The sequence below is a fragment of the Mobula hypostoma genome, chromosome 9 (assembly GCF_963921235.1).
Source record: "Mobula hypostoma chromosome 9, sMobHyp1.1, whole genome shotgun sequence".
NCBI lineage: Eukaryota > Metazoa > Chordata > Chondrichthyes > Myliobatiformes > Myliobatidae > Mobula > Mobula hypostoma.
This window is the reverse complement of record NC_086105.1, coordinates 129,397,110-129,412,315: the sequence shown is the minus strand read 5'-3', so window position 1 is coordinate 129,412,315 and position 15,206 is coordinate 129,397,110. Positions and strand designations below refer to the sequence as shown.

The window sequence follows — 15,206 nt, the reverse complement described above, 5'->3', positions numbered from 1 at the left end:
TATCCCATTACAGAAACACAATGCCATCATCACAATATTCCCATCCACCCATTTTCATATCAGCAAACTTCTAAATATTACATATTGTTCCCTCCTACAGATCATTAATGTAAATAGCAAACATTTGAGGGCCAAAAACCAATCCTAATATATTCCACTTATATATCCTTCCAGCCTGAAAAGGACTTACTTTTTCAACCAATTTTTAATCCATGTTAACACATTTCTTCCACTACCTTGGGCTCTTACAACCCCACAAGTAAATTTGTTTTAATAAATATGGTAATTTCAACACTATCTTGTGATTTCCTTGTAATGCATACAAGAAAGGACCCATCAAACAAATCATTTTGCTAAAGAACACTATGCAGAACTTTTAGCACACAGTTTGCTCAATAAACAAGGTGGCATCTTGAAGAGAACACTGAGCCAAAGTAAAGAATCACTCCAGTGAAGACTATACTTTCAGGAAGAGGAATGTCATTTATTGCAGCATCAAGGAGAAAGAACCAGATGATACAAGATTAAAAATCAGAAGTAACTTGCGTCTTGAATAATCACAGTTTTAGTTTTGCACGAATTGCTCCTGATATACTTAACAAAACCTTTCTTGTAAAATTATTTATACAACTTTTTATGACACATTCTTTAGGCAGTTTCTGAAACAAAACTGCAAATTTAAGTACTTATTTTTATTTTGTCAACTGAGATTTTAAATTTTGGCTGCATGTCGGATACACTTTATATTGCATGAAGAAATTATAAATAATTCCTAAAAGAACGCTTACAGTCAAAACAGAAATGCAGTATTTATATACCTCTCCAAATGTTCATAAATCCTGCTCCTCAGGATCTTCTCCATCAACTTACCAACCACTGACGTAAGACTTACTAGTCTATAATTTCCTGGGCTATCTCTACTCCCTTTCTTGAATAAAGGAATAACATCCGCAACCCTCCAATCCTCCGGAACCTCTCCCGTCCCCATCGATGATGCAAGGATCATCGCCAGAGGCTCAGCAATCTCCTCCCTCGCCTCCACAGTAGCCTGGGGTACATCTCATCCGGTCTCAGCATCTTATCCAACTTGATGCCAACTTGATGCAGAGCTGCACACAAATATCCCCTGAACATTTCCCATATTTCTTCTGTACCTTTCCCTGAGAACACCTGTTCTCACTTTAAGCTTCCAAGTTCCTGCCTGATAGCCTCATAATTCCTTACTCCAATTAAATGCTTTTCTAACTTGTCTGTTCCTATCTCTCTCCAATGCTATTGTAAAGGAGATAGTGATCATAATTCTGTCTCTCTCACCGAGAGATCTGACACCTGACCAGGTTCATTTCCCAATACCAAATCAAGTACAGTCTCTCCTCTTGTAGGCTTATCTACATATTGTGTCAAGAAACCTTCCTAAACACACATACCAAACTCCACCCCATCTAAACCCCTTGCTCTAGGGAGATGCCAATCGATATTTGGGAAATTAAAATCTCCCACTACGACAACTCTGTTATTATTACACCTTTCCAGGATCTGTTTCAGCCTCACAATTTTAGTTTTTAATTTTTTGTACACTGTTGACATGTTTTGGAATTTTTCTTATGATTTGACATGATGCACGATGACTTGTAGATTAGCTCAAAAAATTCCTGCTTCAATATATTTTAACTTATAAAATGAGACAGTAAATAGCTGTGGGGGTTAAGTACTTTTTCAAGGCACTCTAAACTACTTGGATGAGAAAGTATAAGGCACAGTTAAGCAACACACACAAAATGCTGGTGGAACACAGCAGGCCAGGCAGCATCTATAGGAAGAAGTACAGTCGATGTCTCGGCCCGAAACGTCGACTGTGCTTCTTCCTATAGATGCTGCCTGGCCTGCTGCGTTCCACCAGCATTTTGTGTGTGTTGCTTGAATTTCCAGCATCTGCAGATTTTCTCCTGTAAGGCACAGTTACCTATCTTGTGGATGATACTAAAATTGGTGGTATTGTTAGACAGTTTAGTAAGTTATCACAAATTACAAAGAGATCTTACTCAGCCAGGTAAGTGGACTGAGGACTAGCAAATGAAGTTTCATCTGGATAAGTGTGAGGTGCTGCATTTTGGTAAGTCAAACAAAATAGGATTTATACAGTGAATGGTAGCACCCTGCAGAATGTGTGGAACAGAGCAACCCACGAATCCAGGTACACAGTTTGCTGAAAGTAGTGTCAAAGATAGTTGGGATGACAAAGAAGACATTTGCTTTCGTCAATCAGGGTATTGAGTATTATGTTGCATTTGTGCAAGATGTTGGTGAGGCTGCAGAGCACTACATACAGTTTTAGTGTTACCACTTTAGCACTAGTCAGAAAAACAGTTGTGATATAATGTTTGAATTCTACTTACGAAAAGAATTTTCTCCTTTATTTTTGAATCCATGGTCCCTCCAACCCCTTTGTCTATAATTACAGTCCTCAAGTCTGCTTCAACCTTGAACACAAAAACAGAGGTTGACAACATGTCATTTCATATCATCAATTAAACGTCGAAGATAAATGTAACAAATAAAATTGTTATTCTTATTGCTCAATGCATTCTTGACATGTAGTCCTTTATCTTGTCAACAGTCATTTCCAAGATTAAGGGCTACCTGGTGTTTTAGTAAGCCATCTTTTGGCAGCTGATTTAAATGAAAGCTGGTCATGATGGAACAGATTTATTTTTGCTTGCTTGAGATATAGCTACTTAGCTTCTCAAATATAATGCAATGAACACAAAGACAAAACCTAGCGAGATGGCTAATACCTGTAGAGAAAACAGATGATATGATGCTTAAGGTACATATCTTTCATCAAAACAGCAACAAAGGTTACATATTAAAACAGGAGCAACAAATTATGACTGATCTGGGTGTTTCTAGCATTTTCTTTACCATAATACCCGATTTGCACAAGGCAAATTTTTAATTAATTTTACAATTTGCAAATATGTAAATCACCCTGATTATTTACTGGTGTGATGCTTCCAGTTTATCAGATATGTTTATATATAAATTTTAATCAAACAAGTAGGCTATTCAGCATCCCGAATCCACAAACTAATTGGATAAAATAGATTCAGGATGCTGATACAGGGGTACCTATAGCTCAAAGGTGAAAACAGGAAAAAACGACATTAATTATCCAACGGTAAGAAAATACTGCAAAGAAAACCAATGTACTACAAGGAAAGTAAATATACATGCAATAGGGCCGACAATATATAACAAAAATCACCAGAAAGTCTGGAGAAACAGAGACACAGAAGCCCTGATTTATGATAGAGAAAGAAGACACAGATACAAACTAAAAATATGGAGGAAGAAAATATTGTTAAACATAATGAAACATATCAACATCAATATATTGCCTTAAACAGCCAAAACATCAAGATATGAGTGAATGCTACACAATTCACTTGGTTCATTCTTTTATTTTTCTGCTCTCCAGTTATTTTCTTTACAACATTCTTTGATCAAAAGCACAGGCAAACACCTGTCAATGGCAGGATTAAATTTGTAAAAGCTATACAGGGCCATTCTCTCCTGCTTTCCAATTCTATATGGCAAAAACATGCAATTATTTGATCTGAAATTATGATGGCTATGTGAGGAACCATTGTTGCGTGTAACAACATAATGAAGCTCTATATGCGAAATATAGATTACAAACACCAAACTAAATGCTGACCTTTTTCATATCTCTCTCAAAATATTCTGGGTCTGGAGCAGTACCTGGTGTATTTTCCAATTTTGAAAGTGGCAAAACTGGTTTACTTGTGGGTGTTTTGCTGGGGTCTGGTTGCACAGTTATTGCCTTTGCTTGGGATTCATTGGTCTGGACGGACTGGTTAGATTGTTTACCTATATGAACAGCAAATAGGGGATTACAAGAAAATCACAGCAAAACTTGAAGAACCAAGTTGCAGTTTTATGTTACCATTCTGTGTAGTATCACGCAACATCTAGTCTGTCATAGCAAATATTAATGTTACTTCATGATTCTTTGACAGGCACTTAATTTCAACAAGCTGAACAAAGGGGAAAAAAGATTTTCCCCCCAATGGCATTCTACAATTTATCATACATAGTCAGCTAAAGAACAACATTAACATCTATGAATTTCAAAGTTTCTCTTGAATGTATGAACACCGGGAGGAATAAATTAACAATTGGGTAAAGTTGAGTCGTTTAAATCTTTAAAAAAGCAATATAAATCAAATTAACTTTAAAATTAATAAAACCAAAGTACACTCTTTGCAACTCAAAACACACCTTGTTTCAGTGGACTTCCTTTATTTTTGTTTCTCAGTAATAGCAGCGAACCCTGGCGTGTCTGTTGTATCTCAACATCTTCTGAAATTGTTTTGAGAACTTCGTGCAAGGAGAAAAAGCCATACTGTGTGTACTGAAACGGCTTTCCGTATTTTTTCAAAAAAAAACTGTCAAAATCAGACAGCAGAACACCTTGGGGAAAGGATGCCACTAGTTCTCGAAGTTCACATTTCACCAATGCAGGTAAAACTGGGGTGGTATTGCACCTCCTAGGCAGGACATTCTGTTTTGGTTCATATTTAGGTCTTATTTTCCTCAAGGTAGTTTTAGTCTTGTTGGAAACCTTTGCTTTTGTCACCAATTCTTCAATTCCTTTTGTTGCTTCATTACCAACACCTGAGGTGAAAAAAGGCAGGATTATTACTGTATATACATATACAGAAAATCTGACACCATTCACATAATAAGTACACATTACCTTTCACCAAGTATAATGATTGAATGCCATTATTAAAATTTCACTTGATAATCATGATTTCAGGCAGTAGTACTGAGAACATTTAAAAAATCCATTAAAATGATAAATCTATATAGGTCCCCGACAGACATTTGCTTTAGATTTAAATAAAGCTCTTAAAGGCATAGAAGGTAGAAGCAATCTCACCAAAATTAGTAGTTTATTAATTCAGTTCCACTCCAGAGATTTTAGTACAGCATCTAGGCTAGCACTCCAGCCTGGAACTGAAGAAATGTTATGCAGAGAAAATTGAGAATTGAGGCTATGCCTCCTCTATTGGTAATATGTTAGCATTCTTTGGTACTACTTTATGGCAATGGTATTATCTTAGATAATTATCTAAGATACACTCCCTGCCAATGTCTTCCATCAGGAACAATGACCAATTTAAGAAATAGCAGGAACAACCTTCCACATCTTGGAAGCCAAATATCTCAACAAAGAGTAATTTTTCTATCATCTAAAAAACAGAAGACTAGAACATGTGACACCCAATTGAGCAGCAATGATTCAAGGCTTATAGCAAAACTTCTGTTCTACCTTCTTAGTCAGAGATGGTGTTAACAAATAACAGCCCATTTGACTGAATAGCAAAATAACAAAAATGTTCTAAATTAATTATTCCTCTGCATTAAACAAAGAATGAACGCATACCTTTCAGGAGGATGATGTTGTTGGCAGATGTGAGAACATTGATAGTATCTGGCATGCTTGAGACAAACTCCAGAGCAGATTTGTAACCTAAAGCATGCCAAGGTAGATGCTTTCCCATCATGGTCTGGTAATCTTTTTGAAGGTCAGCAAGGGTCAAATTATTTTTGGAAGAAATCAGCAGAGACCGCACCTCCTTCTTGGTAACCTCCAGCAGCTCCTGCTGGTCTGACATCTTCACACTACAATATTTATAAAGAATAAATAAAATCTGAACAACTTCTCTTAAATAAAAAATACTTGGCCATTGAAAACTTTCAAGAGAACAATCAGGATTAAGAATTTGAATCTGACTTGTTTAGAGGATTTCAAAATAAAAGAACATTAAAAGTTTTATTTACTCAGGTAAACAACTACTCATGAATAACTGGAAGAAATGCATGTCTTTTTAAGAGAAATTTGCAAAAAGATAAAACAAATGAAGTATTTTGCAAAAAAGAATCAATCAATAAATCCCATTGCTGCACAGCAGCTATCCTTTCCTAGTTAGCAATTCCAAATTTTCTACCCCGCCTTATCCCACACAAAATAAAATGCAATTCTTATTCATCCATTATCCTATTAAGTACAAAAATATTAGCTTACAATTCTTAATGATGATGTGAAAGGGCTTTACAGCTGTTATATCCGTAAAATGAGTGTCCCTGATCATTGTTTCCAGTGCTTAATTTATTTCTCCCCCATCTTATATCTATAATTCCAATATATTGAAAAGTTAAAACTGTAATTTTAAAATGATAGAAATATTAAGTGCTAGAATTATCCTATTTCTGCACTAAACTCAATGGTTGTGCAGATGCATGGATAGGATATGTGCTACATAAACCACAAAGGGTCAATGGTTAACAGCAAGTGCAAATAGGGAGATGGCAAAAGCTTTAAAATTCCATTATGGGGTTGATTGAAGGGATGTACAAGAAGCTAATTAAACCTAATTGAAATGAAACAGAAAGGAGACTTTGCAACAGCCCAAGGAAGACAAACTCTCAGGAGTGTGAAAAGCAGGTATTTATAAGCAAGCATGAGGCACAGTTTTATTCACGTGGTTAAGCTGTCTGCAATATATGGTCACTGGATATTGTAAGGATTAATGATACAGTGTTGTAGTAGAATCAGAGCTGGTAATTTAAAATTACAAAGTATAATAGGAAAGAGAGATGGTAGGTAGGGTGCGTGGGGTGAAGTAGCAAACATTTTAGAAATTATATCTGCAATAGAGAAAAACTGAAAAAAGGAAAGGGAAGACAGAAATAGATATAATGTGAAGGAAGAAATAAATGAATGAAACCCCCTTTTTCTCTGGAAATATGGCTCGTTAGCCCCTCGCTAACAGCCACTGGATTCCGCGGCAATAAACCCACCTTTCTCCGGCCTCATCCATCTAGGGTGTATACAACTTTGGTCCTGCCACATCCATGAGGTTGGGACATCTCGCCTACCCAAACCCCAGTTTGTGTGAATGTTGTGTGATTTACTGCCTCCAGCAAGAAATAACAGGTCGTACACTACACACGGTTATAAAGTATATTTTAAAATGTTAATTTAAGCAAACAGTTATTAAATGAAAGAAAGAAAAAAAAACAGAAAGTAGCCATTACTCTTAGACAGTCAAATGCGCACTCAAGCTGGCCCTCATCTTGAACCTGCCTTATCATTCATGCACTGGACCCTCGGTCTGCGTGAAAGCACACACCACCTTCCAACTGTCACTCGAAATCCATCTCGGCAAACTGGTCTCCCATGGGAGTACTGGTCCTTCTTCTTTGAGGGCATTCATCTGCACAAAGCACCTTATGCAACAGAACAGCATCCTCAGCCATCTTTTTTTCTGTCTTCTCCTAGCCCCGGCAACAAAAACCTCTCCCCCTAATTCTACCATCCTCATTAGCTGACACACATTCCTAAGTTGAATAACAAGCATCTTATCACAATTCAAACCCAAACAAGCTGCTCTTACAGAACTGTTAAAAAGAAATACCTACAGCATAGCAGTAAAAATCTTAACCAGGGTGTTACATAAAAAGAAACAGCTATAAATGCCGTCTGGCCTGCTGAGTTCCACCAGCATTTTGTCTGTGTTGTTTTGAGTTCCAGCTTCTGCAGATTTTCTCTTGTTTGTGAATAGAAACAGCAAAATTGTCATGGGCAATTTCATCTATTGTGAAATGACAGAAGAGAGCTCTACTTTGGTATAAAATTAAAACTCAAACCAACCAGGGCCATATGTAAGTGTTTTAAACATTGATCTATCTGAGATTATTTCAAATAAAATTATTTAATTATTAAAATATTGCTCAACAGAACACGCACACATAAAATGTTGAACTGGGCTGGCATAGCATTGACTGATCTGACCCAAACTTTTATTGCAATACAGTATTCTCCTCACTGGAGCCAAAACAGACACATAAAGTCAGGGCTTTTAAGATAGCAAGACACAAAACCAGAGGACTATGAAAGAATATAGTCAAAAAGCAGTAATGTTTTTTCATTGATATTTGGCAAGAAATAAGTATTAAGACAATTCAAAACTGTTTTGCTCACTGCGGTTTCAAGCATTCCAGCCATTTGGCCAGGAGTGAAAATGAAACAATTTCACTACTTCAACAAGTTAGGAATTACAAAGGTATCAACAATCAACTTGAATGTTAGAATGAAAATGAAGATTTGGAGAATGCAACCATCTAAAGCATTGCATGAAGGCAGTCCATTATCTGCACTGGGAGTCTGCACTGATTTTGTTCATTTATAGTCAATCAAAAGAACATGTCAGATGAACTACTCCATTGATAACTAATAAGAAATAAAAGGAATTTTACAGCACTGTAGTGGTATTGGAAGTGTTCTAATTTATTCTGCATTTCATTTAAATGCATAAACTGTTAAACAGTAGATTGTCTTTTTTTTATATACACCTTTTAACTTTTTCCATGAAACTTTAGGTTAATTGGGACAGCTGCTTAAGTGGGCCTAAATGTACTGGTCCCAATGCATCCAAATTAACCAGAATCCACCATATTACAAGACTCAGTGTGAAATCAAAAGTTAATTAGGAAAGCAACATGAAACTATGAAATAGTAAAGGTATGAATTTTCTACTAACGCCTAAATAAAGGGAATGTCTGATAGGGATTCAGGGAAATCTTGGATCCATCTTGGGTATTAGCCTCTGTGGTGTCCAAGAGATCTTCAAGGAGCGGTGTCTCAGAAAGGTGATGTCCATTATTAAGAACCCCCATTACCCCTCATCATGCCTTTTTCTCATTGCTACCATAAGGAAAGTGATACAGGAGCCTGAAGGTACAGTCAGCAATTCAGGAACAGCTTCTTCCCCTCTGCCATCTGATTTCTAAATGGACATTGAACCCATGAACACTACCTTACTTTTAAAGAAAATTATGTTTTTGCATTATTTTTAATTTAACATACATATATATACTTAATGTAATTGACTTATTTTTTCTATATTATTATGTATTCCAGTGTTTTCCACAAAGCCACATTGTTCTTTACTGATTTCTGGTTTTATACAGTGTCTTGCTCTCATCATGATTACTCTGAGAATAATTTTTGCCACGTGGCTCATCAGGCTTTTGTACGATGTAACCCACATTCTGTTGCTCCCTCTTTCTTTGGAAGTGTGATGAACATTGATTTACTTAAATCATCAGGCATCTCCCCATGATCATAGATTTCATTTGCTCTTTCTGTTATTTTCTCTATTCCAAAATTTTCTAAGGCCAGTATCATTTCAACAGCGATGTTATCTGGACCAGTTGCTCTGTTATGTTTTGCTTTATTTACGGCTGCTCGAATTTCTGATTTTAGAATGCTAGGTCCTTCAAGATTCTTCTTTATGTTCGGTTTTTCTCCTCCTTGGTCTTCAAAAAGTTCTTTTACATATTCTGTCCATCTGTTTAGGATTTCTTCTTTGTTCATAATTAAGCTGCCATCTTTTGCCTTGATGCGTCCACTTGCTGAGCAAGGTAATTTCCCTGTTAGTTCTTTAATCTTATTGTGTATCAACTTTGTTCCAGGGTTATGAGTTTGTGGCATTTCGATCTCTGAGCATTTCTCATTTAGCCATCTGTCTTTAGCTTCTCTGCATTTTCTTTTTATTGTCTTATCAAACTGTTTGTACTCTTCGCTGTCTCTTAGTTTGATGGTCTGTTTTTGTTGCATCAATTACAAATACAGCTTTTGACACTGTCAGACAGCAAGATCTTCTGGAAATGCTTCAAGATCTTGACATAGATGGGAAATATATACGTTTCTTAAGAAACTTATACTGGGACCAGACAGCATCCATCAGAATAGAAGGAGAAGTGAGTGAGTATGTGAATATCATGAGAGGAGTCAGGCAAGGTTGTGTCTTTTCTCCAGACTTATTCAACCTGTATAGTGAAAATATCTTGACAAGTATCAAAGACATCAAAGGATTCACAATTGGAGGCCATAATATAAATAAGATCAGATATGCTGATGACATCGTACTAATAGCTGACTCAGAAACAAAACTTCAAGAACTACTCACTATAGTGGCAGCAGAAAGTAATCGCAGAGGCCTCTCAGTCAACACCAAGAAGACAGAAAGCATGGTCATCTCCAGAAAGACAAACATCCCACAATGTGTGATCAAGATCAGAAATACAAACATCAAACAAGTCAACAAATTCAAATATCTTGGCAGCCTAATAACAAGTAATGGCAGGTGCGACACAGATATCAAATACAGAATAGCAATGGTGAAAGAAGCTTTCCAAAAAATGACCATATTAACAGACAGAAAGATGAGCACGTACACTAAAAACAGAATACTGCAGTGCTACATTTATTCTATCCTAACCTATGGAAGTGAATGCTGGACCATTTCTCCAGCAATGGAAAAGAGATTAGAAGCAGCTGAATTATGGTTCTTCAGAAGAATGTTAAAAATTTCATGGACCACACACACATCAAATGAAGAAGTTCTCAGAAGAGCCCAAGCAGTTCGATCACTCATACCAACAATAAGAGAAAGACAACTCAGATTCCTAGGACATATCATGTGGAAAGATGAACTAGAAAAACTCATACTCTCTGGAAAGATTGAGGGGAGCAAACCTACAGGAAGACCTCGACTTATGCACATCAAAGGATAGCCAGGTGGCTACACATCGAGGAAATAGAAGTCATCTAAAAAACGAAGGATAGATCTATATGGAAAACCATGGTCACCAAAGTCCGCATCGAATATGGTACCTAGACAGATTATGTATTCCATTGTACCGCTGACACTAAGTTAACAAGTTTCATGACGCATGCCAGTGCTATTAAACCTGACTCTGATCAAGGGATTAAGACAAGATAAAAATCATAAAGTGACAATGAAAGAACAGAAATATTAAATAATTTTAATAAATAATTTTAAAAAGGTGGAAGAGCAACACCTCATATTCCAACTAGCTATCCTCCAACTTGATGGCATGAACACTGATTTCTCCTTCTGGTAACTATTTCTCTCTTTTTTCTTTTCCCTTCCCCCTTTCCACTTCTTCTATTCCTGCTCTGGCCTCTTACGTCTTCTCCTACCAACCTATCACCTCCTCCTGGTGCACGTCCTCCTTCCTTTTCTCCTATAGTCCACTCTCCTCTCCTATCAGATTCCTTCTTCTCCAACCCTTTACCTTTCCCACTCACATGGCTTCACCTATCACCTCCTCGCTTGTCCTCCTCCTCTTCTCCTCCCCCCCCGCGACCTTTTTACACAGGAGTCTATCCTGTTCCTTTCCAGTCCTAATGAAGGGTCTTGGCCTGAAACATCAACTGTTTTCAACTGTTTATTCATTTTCATAGATGCTGCTCAACCTGCTGAGTTCCTCCAGCAGTTTTGTGTGTGTTGCTCTGGAATTCTAGCATCTGCAGAATAACTTGTGTTTATTAAATAATTATCTTGCATCAGTGATTACAAACAACACCAGTCAGGTAGACCAGAACACTTTAAAGTGTAACTATATAACTGAAAAAGAAATTGCCTTTAAACTCACGAGAGAGCATAGGCCATCAACTTTTTGCTGTTGATGTTTCTGCAGCAGGCAATTTCTTTTTTACAAGGTCGAGTTGCTAGCTTGACGCTCAACCCAGCATGGATGGACAGCATGCCAGGGGAGCTGGCTGGATTTGAACTCAGGAGCCTTTGCTCCGAAGTCCAGCACTGATGCCACTACGCCACCAGCCAGCCATAACTATATAAATGTACTTAACATAAAGTTAGGGAGAGGTATTAAACTAATTAATTTTAATAATGGCATAAACACCTAATTTAGATGGATTACTTCCGTGCATTTATAGAAATCTGGAAAGAATAGTGTCATATTTAGCATTTGGTTAGAGCACTAGTAAGTAATTACGGCCACATACAAATATAAGAGAAGATATGCTGAGGCACCTAAAGCAGGTCAGCCGAACACCTGTCTGTAGAAGAAACACTAAAATGATACAGCAAAAATTTAGAACTCGACCCCAATGAAAAAAAACAGAAAAAAGTATGAATTTCAAAAGAAATTGGTTTCACCAAGATATTTAGAGATAAACAGTAAATGATGGATGTTAACACTTGCCTTAAAGGATTCAAAGTATTATCAAAGTATGCATGCAGTTTACAACACTGAGATTCAACTTCTCCACAAACAGCCACAAAACAAAGAAAACAATAGAACCCATTCAAAGAAAAATATTACCCCCACACACACATGCAAAAGAACAAATTGTGCAAACAGCAACAAAAAATGAGCAAAAACACAATGTCTAAAACACAACATATTCAGTTCAGCTCAGTGTTTTTCATCTGCAAGCTGTCCCAATTCAAAGTCGCCCAAAATAGCAACAGAAAAAGGAGTGACCGAGAACTACAGTCCAATCCCCAAACCACAGACCCAGAACTTCAGTATCATCCTCCGACTGCATCGAAGGAGAAAGAGACTGTCACATGCAGACACCTTCCTCTGGCAGCAGCGAGGCTGGTAGGTGGTGCTGAACAATCATTCACCTGTGTTTCAATCTTTCTTGAAGCTTCAATTACTGTGAAATGGAGTCGAACACATGCACGCACCCCATCTCTAAGCTTCTTGGTCTCAAGGACGCTCGCCTCACAGAACCTTTTTAGAGTCAGCAAAGCGCCAGATTGCTCACTACTACTACTACTACTACTACGTCGACTCAGGCCCAGGGGGCCGGCATCGGGCACGATGACGGACTTCCCATTTCTCCCTCTGCCTCATCAGTGTGTTCACTTCATCTACATTAGCCGCACCACTGTCTTCTAGGAGCGTGTTGGCCATAGTCTTGGGAGGGCGCCCAGGGTTCATCCTCCCATGCTTGGGCTCCCATATGATGACTAGGCTGGCAGGTAGCTCGGGGTGGCGTAGACAGTGCCCCGCTAGTTGCAGTCTTCTTGCTTCAATTTTAGTGGAGAGCATCTGTAGGTTGTTATAGAGCTCGACATTCGTCATGTGCTGTTGCAATCACATCAAGAACCATCTGGAGCATTCGTGTATAGCAACCATCTAGAGACTTTCGCATCGTCTTAGTGTGTGTCCACGTCTCGCATCCGTACGTGAGAATGGACTCTATGACTGCTATGAAAATCCACTTTCTAAGCCCTCTTGTCAGGTTCAACTTCCAGATTTCCTTCATGTCGTTCATAGCCCTCCACGCCAGCGCCTTCCGTATCTTTATGTCCTTCTCCGAACTCATCATTCTTGACCCGAGGTACTTGTAGTCAAAGACTTTCTTAATGGTATCATTCTCTACAGTCTTGAGAGTACCTTCGTCGCAGTTAATCGCCACGTACTCTGTCTTTTTAGCATTTAGGTGACGTCCAACTTTATTGCATTCTATTTCCACTTTTGTCAGTAGTTGCTGTGCTTCCTTCATCTGGTCAGAGAGCAGATTGCTCAATCGGCCGAAAACTCGCCATTAAACTGTAGATCGCAGGCTCCAACAGTACCAGAACCACATTTAAAAGAAAAAGACGTAAAAGGAAAGTGAAAGAAACAGTTTCGTAGACCACCTGGAGAGTGCTATCCATGTAGCATTCTTCACTGGCGCCATCTTCCCAAGAGCCTTAATAGTGAATTCAACAATTTCAGGTAGCCAGCCATTTTTAAGCTAGATATTTCAGTTTGTATTTTCTTCTTTTTCACTTCCAACAACCAATATTTATCTAATAGTCCTCTTGACAACTTTGGTCTACACCCTACAACGCATATTCCCTCAGTTCCTTCCACCCTCTCCCTTTCTTCATTTAAAATATACTTATTTTCTCAATTTTCCAGTTCTGATGAAGGGTTGTTAACGAGAAATATTGACTATTTCTCTCTTCCTGTATGCTACTTGACCTGCAGAATGCATTTGCTATTTCCTGCTTTGGTCACAGTTCAATAAATTTGTGAATGACATTAAATTTGAGGGAGGAAGGGGAAAATCACTCTGTAGAGTGGGCAAATGGATAATAAATCAATTGAAACAGACCCGTGAGGTACTATATTTTATTCGAAAAGGACGGTCACTTAATACTCAAATAACAATCTAAATTGACAGATCATGGGGACTTAGAAGGCCTAAATAAAAAGCATACAGCTTAAAGTCATTAAAAAGAAATAAATTCCTAGAATTCATTTTCAGAAAATGAAAACGCCATACCAAACCAGTACTAAATATGACCAAAAACTGTATACAGACCAGGACATTGTTAAAATATAGTGAAAAGCCTGTGATGAAGAGCTCAAACGGGGAATTAAAACTTATAAGTAGTGTGCTAAGTTTGTTACTAGGGGAGTGATTAAGCTCTTGATAAATTGAAAGAGAATCTAGATTAATCAATGGGAGGAAGGGATCAGAGCGCTTTACTCATTTTTAGATGAAGGACGATTTGAGAAAAAAATTGTTACATAAAATGACATTTTTTAAAAAAGTTTGTCCCGAGCCTTATGCCAGTTTGGTTACCGCAAAACTCGGTCAAAACACCCGATCAGTTTGTTAAGTTCTAACATGTCCTTGATAGTTGTTTTAACAATTTACGACTAGCTTGGATTATACGTCGCTGTAAATGTAAATATCAATATCATTACTATGGAAAACCTGGTTACCAATTTTATCTGGGCTTTTTTGTAAATTGTTCCAGGTCCGCTTCAGTCCTTATTACGCCCAATACACAACAATTTTGACATTTGTTTCACTTCGGGAACTGTCGACTGTAGTAACGCCGCCAGTGGAAGACTCACCAATTCTAAATATAAAATCGGATCCGGTAGTATCTGAAAAGCCATCAATCACCGTAGGCACGTGGTAAAAGCTATCGGTGAAGGCGTCACATGTCCACACCCATCACAGATTCCCGCTCCTATGGTGACGTGCCACAGAGAAACGCTTCCCCGTAGTGCTGTACACCCCGTTCCGCTCTCTAACAACTCCCGGAAAACGAGTTCTGTTGCACACTGCCACTTTTATCCCTAGAAAACTTCTCCAGCTTTAAATATGCCGTCCATCCCCTTAATTGTATCGATAAACAACGTTATTCTGCGTGAAATATGAATTTTTAAAGTTAATTCCCATTAACTAATGAATATAATTACAATTTGATCTTACTTGGGCCTTCATAATGACGGTGCAATATCCCTCAACTTTTCCAACGCAT

The 15,206-nt window shown here is 37.8% G+C and overlaps 1 protein-coding gene across 5 annotated transcripts in view; it reads right to left on the bottom strand.

Annotated features, from left to right (window-relative positions):
• Positions 1-14,890, bottom strand: part of tdrd5 (tudor domain containing 5) — a 65,741-nt gene extending 50,851 nt beyond the window's left edge. For 4 of the 5 annotated variants that reach the window (XM_063059125.1, XM_063059127.1, XM_063059128.1 and 1 more), the window contains exons 1-5: positions 14,794-14,890; positions 5,474-5,712; positions 4,303-4,698; positions 3,719-3,891; positions 2,397-2,480 (exon numbers count right to left, since the gene is read on the bottom strand). In XM_063059125.1, coding sequence (XP_062915195.1) covers positions 2,397-2,480; positions 3,719-3,891; positions 4,303-4,698; positions 5,474-5,705 — 885 coding nt within the window. In that variant the 5' untranslated portion in view covers positions 5,706-5,712; positions 14,794-14,890. The other variant, XM_063059126.1, reaches the window with a different exon arrangement.
• Positions 14,891-15,206: the final 316 nt, after the last annotated feature.